General features: G+C 54.3%; 2 protein-coding genes across 2 annotated transcripts; one reads left to right on the forward strand and one right to left on the reverse strand.

Moving 5' to 3' along the window:
• The first annotated feature begins 11 nt into the window (after positions 1-11).
• On the forward strand, positions 12-2,500 carry LOC146725128 (uncharacterized). Its single transcript, XM_085484247.1, has 2 exons — positions 12-504; positions 624-2,500. Exons 1-2 carry the CDS (start codon positions 12-14, stop codon positions 2,498-2,500), a joined length of 2,370 nt encoding a protein of 789 aa, XP_085340373.1.
• A 2,224-nt stretch (positions 2,501-4,724) lies between these two features.
• Positions 4,725-7,238, reverse strand: LOC114940573 (uncharacterized). The gene has a single exon (XM_029315294.2). The coding sequence runs from the start codon at positions 7,236-7,238 to the stop codon at positions 4,725-4,727; it is 2,514 nt and encodes an 837-aa protein (XP_029171127.2).
• Positions 7,239-7,600: the final 362 nt, after the last annotated feature.

Here is a 7,600-nt window from a genome sequence, read left to right on the forward strand (position 1 = left end):
AAGCAGAATCTATGGTGAGGCAGCTGACAAATATATGCACGGCGGGCGGGTTCACACTAAAAAAGTGGTCTACAAACGCCTCCTACCTGCTGAGCCTCGTGGAACCGGACGCGCGCCTGCAACAAGAGGCCAGATGGTGGCTGCCCGGCGAGAGTCATTCCACTCTCGGCCTTCGATGGCAACCGTGCGACGACCGCTTCGCCTTCGCCACCCACCGGATCACTCTCTCAGCGGTCACCAAAAGGTCGGTCCTTTCTTTGACGGCCAAATTATTCGATCCACTCGGCTGGCTGTCTCCAACGACTGTGCTGGCCAAAATCAACATCCAGGCTACCTGGCTACTAGGTCTCGACTGGGACGCGTCTCTGCCAAGCGAGGAAGCCAGAAAATGGCTGCGATTCCAGGAGGAGCTAGCGGCATTGGAGAAACTAGTCGTGCCTTGTTGGTTAGGAGCCCTAGCTGACTCCCATCAAGAGGTTCACGGATTTGCCGATGCCTCCGAACGTGCCTACGCCGCAGTCATCTACCTGCGAACAAACACAAACGGAGTTAGGAGAGTGACTTTATTAGCTGCGAAGACCAAGCTCGATTGGTCGCCCACGTCGTGCCTCTTATTGGCGCAGAAAAGGCGCCTCTCTATCTGTGGTCGGATTCCACCGTGACTCTCGGCTGGATCCGGGGCCACCCTTCGTCCTGGGTCACTTACGTCGCTAATCGGGTGAGTGAGATCCAGACGCTGACTCCGGACGCCCACTGGCACCACGTCCCCGGCCGAGAGAATCCCGCGGACTGCGCGTCACGAGGACTCTACCCCAGCGAGCTTGTGGACCATTCACTATGGTGGCAAGGTCCGTCGTGGCTGTCCTCCGAGAGCCAACCGTGGACGATCAACTGCGAGGAGCCACCAGAGGATGACCTCCCAGAGAGGCGCGTCCGCGCCCACGTCGCCGCCATCGCCGAACAAAGGACTGAGCCGGAGATGCTTCTTCGATACTCGTCGCTACAACGCCTGCTCCGGATCACTGCGTGGTGCCGTCGCTGGCTGCGGATCCATCGTCAGGACCACCTCGCGCATGGCCAGCCCGGCTTGAACAGCGCCGACGAGATCGAGGACTCCCGGATCTCCTGGTTAAAAATCATCCAGGCTGAAACATACAAAGAAGAACTGAGACACCTGAAGAATGGAAAGCCTCTGCCGACTCGAAGCTCCCTACTGAAGCTAAGTCCTTTTCTGGACAGTGAGGGACTCCTACGCGTCGGCGGGCGCCTTAAACACGCTGCACTGCAGTATGATGCCACGCATCCAACCATACTACCAAGCAGATCTAATTTTACTTGCCTCATCATCGACGACTACCACAAGCGGACGCTGCACGGCGGCACCCTGTTGACCTTGTGCTCTCTTCGCCAGGAGTATTGGGTCCCTCGAGGTCGCGCTCTAGTGAAGAGCCGCATCAGCCGGTGTCTAAGGTGCACCAGATGGCGGGCTGCCATCCCTCAGCCACTGATGGGGGACCTCCCGGCACCACGAGTTACTCCAGGCCGGCCGTTTCTGCATACCGGCGTAGACTACGCCGGACCGATTTGGATGCGAACAGCAGGGGGCCGCGGACTCAAGGCGACAAAAGGTTTTATTGTTGTCTTTATTTGTTTAGCTTCCCGAGCAGTCCACCTCGACGCGGCCTCGGACTACACCGCTGACGCCTTCCTTGCCGCCTTGCGTCGGTTCGTCGCCAGGCGAGGAGTCTGCCATTCGCTATATAGCGACTGCGGCACCAACTTCGTGGGTGCCGATAAGCAGCTTAGGCAACTATTTTCCGCCGCCAGTGCCGACGGACATCGCATCGCAACCTTCGCCGCCCAGGAAAGAATCCGGTGGCGGTTCAACCCGCCAGCTGCACCTAACTTCGGCGGTTTATGGGAAGCTGCCGTGAAAGCGATGAAGCACCACCTTCGGCGAGTCATCGGTGACGCCACCCTCACCTACGAGGAGATGACTACTCTCCTAGCCCAAATTGAGGCCTGCCTCAATTCCAGACCGCTGCAGCCGTTGTCTGACGATCCGGAGGATGTAGCCGCACTCACACCTGGTCACTTCCTGGTCGGCTCCGCTCTCTCGGCGATCCCCGAACCGTCGCTCGAACGAGAGCCGTCGGCACGTCTCTCACGGTGGCAGCTCCTGCAAAACATGAAGGACCATTTCTGGTCTCGGTGGGTCAGCGAATACTTACACACGCTGGCCCATCGGCCGAAATGGTCCCGAATTAATCAGGAGGCTCGCGTCGGTCGAATCTGCCTCGTGCGAAACGAAATAACACCACCAACACGGTGGCCGCTTGCGCGCATTACACGACTGCATCCAGGTTCCGACGGTAACGTTCGCGTAGTCGACGTCCGCACCTCGACCACAAATTTGACGCGTCCCGTGAACAAGTTAGTCTTTCTGACCGACGGCTCCGAAGACTCACTCGAATCGCAATCACGCGTCGTCCGCGTTTAAAAAATTTACACTTTTCTCTATTCCATATTCACATTCATTTATTTTTTTTCACTAAATTTTCATTATTCTCCTCACAATTGTACTTCACACTCACAGTCACTTGCACATCGCCAGCATACGGTCTACGCAAAGCTTAACCTATACGCGTCTATACTGACTCCCAGTATAAACAGCTGATCGATTCAGCATTCCGTTCTCTAAATCAATCGGAGCACGTGCGCTCCACGTGTCCGTCACGCACGAGCGCGTGAATAGGCTCGTGCCCCACTCTCGCGCTGAGAACACGATTGCAGGTATATTACTGCAAGGCGGGCGAAATGTTCGAGATTCGAACGGTAATAACCCGCGGACAAAAAAGCGTTAAAATATTCATGCATCTCGATCATGCCTCATGCAGCATGCATATAATTTATTAATTAATATCGTGGTCTAACATGCGTATTTTAAATTATATTTAAATTAGCGCTCGGCCGCGAGAGTATACGGATACTCCGCGCCTTCGAAAATAAGCGCTTAAAACAGTCTAAATTGTAAACACCGCTGTCGCGCGAGAGGAGAGAAAAACAAGTAAATAATTACAGTAAACGTTCCTTCGCCCTTAATATCACAATAGAACGACAGCAAATGTACTCGAATATTCTAGAATTACAAGGCGTATATAAGCCTCCTCTCTCGCGACCGCGGCGCTTTTACCGATTGCTCATCGCGAATAAAGTGTGTTCATACGATAAAGATTGCTTGTCTTTGTCTAATTCATTACCGTTGCTTGCGGACACTTAGTAATTTAAGACTCGGCTAATTCTCTCGGTAAATTCGGTGCGGTATATTAATTGTAATTTTTGTTAATAGTTTATATAAATATATTTTTTTTGTGAACGTTACGCGTGTGTCGAGTGTTGTGTCTATTTCTCGGTCTCGCTTCCGACCACGTCCTATCCATCTTTCCGTCGCGCACAAGCAGTTTCCTGGACGTTGGATGGGTCGGTATGGCCCGATACGTTGGCCCGCAAGATCCCCGGACCTTAATTCTCTTGATTTCTTTTTATGGGGATACTGTAAGGAATCAATATACAAAACGTTTCCCGAGAACGTCGACGACTTAGAAACCAGATTGCGATATGTAATTTGGAATATCGAAGAGGAAGTGTTCACGAACGCGCTGCGTGAGCAAAGGATCGCGCTGCACAAAGGCTGAGTCACTTTTTTGTAAAACAAGGACTTTAATAATATCGCACACGTATTGACAAAATACTATAACAAACTTATTACAAAACTTTAATTATTTTACAGTGAAATCGGAATCAAAATCAAAGTGCGGAATAGCGGCGGTCGTCAACGAATTTTTGCGGTGTATCTGATAAGCGGTTTGCGATATGTTTTCACGACGGAAAAGCGATAAAGCTGTGATTTCGGGTGCGAGCTCTCTTTTATGGGTTTCCGCAAAAGACCCACCTTTTCGGGAAGCGCCAATAATTTTGCGTCTTTTTAAAGTTGCGCGAGGTGACCTGAGTGTATTACGCGTAATTGGCCGCTGTCAAAATTGACAGAACCACGGCTGTTAGAAAGCATGCGCGAGCTGGCGATCACGATGATTATTGGCGAAACGAGGCGCCCGTGAGAAGCCGCGCATGCTCAATAAAATATAATTATTCGGCAGAACGGTTGCGACACCGTTAATTGTTTATATTTCGAGCGTGTTTTTGTACGACAGGATAATTTATGTCGCGATATGTTTTCAAAAAAAAAAAACATATAAAAACGATATGCCTGTTGACTTGCGATCGGAAGCGAATATTCTAGAATATTCTATTTAAGATATAATATTTTATTACATGTAGTTTCTATTATGCGTTTCAAACATTCCCGCCCGCCTTGTCGCGCAGTGACAACATGTTTATGGTATTTCGGTCGCGGAATCGCAAGTCGATAGTGATCGATGGTGGGGCAGGCGCGCCGGCGCGGCGAGATTCACGTGATGATCGCGTGTAATTTGAATCGATCAGCTGAGCCGCGGAAACACGTGGTGATCGCGTGGAATGTGATGATCAGCTGAGACAGTAACGAGTGTGTGTTTGATGTGAAATGACGAACGTGTAGTGCAGTGTGGTGATTATGGAACAATTGCAAGTGCGGTGGTGCATGATGAGAGTGAGGTGTGACAAATGATACAGTGTATGATGTGATAAATCTCGTGAATGAGTGTCGAACGTTGATGAGTGATGTGTTACGTGCCGGCGGACGGCGTGTCCGCGTTATTCGTGTCCGGAATACGATCCGCGCCCGGGAGCATGACCAATTTAATGATCGGGCGTACGAATTCGGATGTGGCGGTGCGTACTGAGACCACGCGGACGACACCGTCGTCCCCGGGATGCAGTCTCGTGATCCTTGCAAGAGGCCATCGAGTCGGAGGGGTGAGCTCCGAGCGGATGATGCAAAGGTCCCCGACGTGAGGTGCGGCCTCGGCCTTGACCCATTTGGTGCGGGGGTTGAGCCCGTGCACGTACTCAGCCGACCACCGCTGCCAAAAATGGTCTCGCATCAGCTGCAGGTGATGCCAGCGTGACAGCGTGGATGATGATTGTCCGATCCGTGACGGCTCAGGTATAGCTAATAGAGGCGCGCCGATGATGAAGTGCCCTGGAGTGAGTGCTGAAGTGTCGTCTGGATCGTCTGACAGAGCCTGCAACGGACGAGAATTAAGACACGCCTCGATTTGTGTGAGGAGTGTGTTAAGCTCCTCAAAAGTGAGCGTGGTGTCGCCGATTACTCGGCGGAGGTGAAATTTAGTGGATTTCACGGCAGCCTCCCAAAGACCACCGAAGTGAGGGGCCGCTGGCGGATTAAAATGCCAGCGGATCCCTTGAGTGTTGGCGGCGCGGGCGATGTGAAGGCCCTCGGAGGTCGACGCCTTGAAGAGCTCCCGCAGGGTGCGATCGGCGCCAACGAATGTTGTGCCGCAGTCGCTGTAGACGTCCGTACACAGTCCTCTGCGAGAGACGAAGCGACGTAAGGCGGCGATGAAGGCCTCGGAGCTGTAATCCGAGACGACCTCGAGGTGGATGGCCTTCGACCAAAAGCAGACGAAGACCGCGATGTATCCTTTCTGTGAGCGGTGTCCGCGTCCCTTGCTGGTCCGGATGGAAATTGGTCCCGCGTAGTCCAGTCCAGTGCTCAAGAAAGGTCGAGTTGGCGTCACTCGGTCCCGAGGAAGGTGGCCCATTGGAGGCTGTGGCGTGGCAGCGCGCCAGCGAGTGCAAGTGACGCACCGATGCAGTTGCTGCTTGACGACGGTCCTTCCGCGTGGTACCCAGAACCGAAGGCGAAGCAGACCGAGTGTCATCTGGACGCCGCCGTGCAGAGAGCGACGATGGCAGGACTCGATCAGCAGTCGTGTCATCCAGGAGGCCGGCGGTATGATCACCGGGTGCTTCTCGTCGTAGGGCAGCAGTGCGTGTTTGAGACGTCCTCCAACGCGCAGTACACCTTGGTCGTCGATGAACGGATTCAGCTTGATCAGTGAACTGCGTGGTGGGCCGGAGCGTCCTGCGGTGGCAGCAGCTATCTCGTCCGGGAAGTGGAGCGCCTGTACTACTCGAAGCCACTGGAGTAGGGCGGCGTCCAGCTCGTCGGGGTGTAGTGGACAACCAGGTGTGACCTCCCGGCTCGCCACGTTGAGCCATCGACGACACCAAGCCGTAACGCGTAGCAGCCGATGAAGCGCAGAGAACCGAAGAAGGATGTCCGGTTCGACGACGACGGAGCCCTTGGTCATCAGGCTGGTGGTGCGCTGTTCAGGAAGGTCATCCTCTGCGATGTGGACCTCTGAGCTGGGCCATGCTGTCTCGTCCAGTGCCAACCAGGTAGGTCCAGTCCACCATAATGCGTGGTTGATTAATTCTCCAGGAGTAATTCCTCTCGATGCGCAGTCTGCAGGATTATTCTTCCCGGCTACGTGTCTCCATCGAGCGTCCGGGAGCTGTGTCTGGATATGAGCTACCCGGTTGGCGACGAAAGTTTTCCAGCGAGTGGCGTGTCCCTGGATCCAATGAAGCGTGACCTGGGAATCGGACCACAGATATACTGGAGTAGTTGCCAAGCCGAGAATGTCGCGGACATGCAGCGTGAGCGTGGTGAGTAGGCTAGCAGCGCACAACTCAAGTCGCGGCAACGAAACCTGCTTGACGGGTGCGACCTTGGATTTCGCCATGAGTAGATTAATTGACGGTTTTCCCCTTTCAGTGGTGCGGAGGTAGACTACTGCGGCGTATCCTCGTTCGGAAGCATCAGCAAAACCGTGGAGCTGCAACCTCGAGTGATCGTTGTCGGTGCTGAGCCAGCGATTCACGCGTATGTGCCTGAGCAGCGGCAACTGATCCAACAGCTGTTGCCAATGTCGAGCATCCTTGGCCGGCAGTGGAGCGTCCCAATCAAGTTGCTGAAGCCAGGTGCTTTGGATTAGGATCTTCGCCCGAATGACGACAGGCGCGAGCCAGCCCATCGGGTCGAATAGGCGTGCAGTTTCGGAGAGGACTCGTCGCTTCGTGAATTTGCTGACTGGCCGAGGATGTATTGCGAAGGCAAACCGGTCATCCTGAGGACGCCATCGCAGGCCCAATGTCGAATGGCTCTCTCCTTCCCAGGAATGTGGTCCTTGCTGCAGCCGATGCTCCTGTGGGACTCCTGTGAGGACCTCTGGATGGTTCGAGGCCCACTTCCCTGGAAACCCCCCCCCCATAAGGTTTTCGCCCTCCCTTTTGGGGGTTGCGGGATCTCGAGGTTTCCGCCCGGTGACCCGGGCGTCCTTGCAAAAAACCGGACTGTGGCCCCCTTTAGGAAACTGGGGCCCCCCCCGTCCCCACAAATTTTTTCAATTCGGGGGCCGGAAAAAGGTGCCCACCCGCCTAGGTCCCGTTTTTTCCCCGTACTCTCCGACTCTCCGTCTTGTTTTTACCCCCCAAGATTTTTGGGAAACCCCCCATTTTCGGGTCGCTTTTTCCCCCCCCCCAAAAAAGGGGTCGAACGAAATCGGCGGGGGCCCCTGATCGGCGGCCCCCGGGGGGAAGGGGCGGCGATGCCCCGTGACTGCTGCGGGGGTTT

This window comes from Nylanderia fulva, unplaced genomic scaffold (assembly GCF_048542155.1).
Source record: "Nylanderia fulva isolate GAGA-0341 unplaced genomic scaffold, ASM4854215v1 Scaffold1025, whole genome shotgun sequence".
NCBI lineage: Eukaryota > Metazoa > Arthropoda > Insecta > Hymenoptera > Formicidae > Nylanderia > Nylanderia fulva.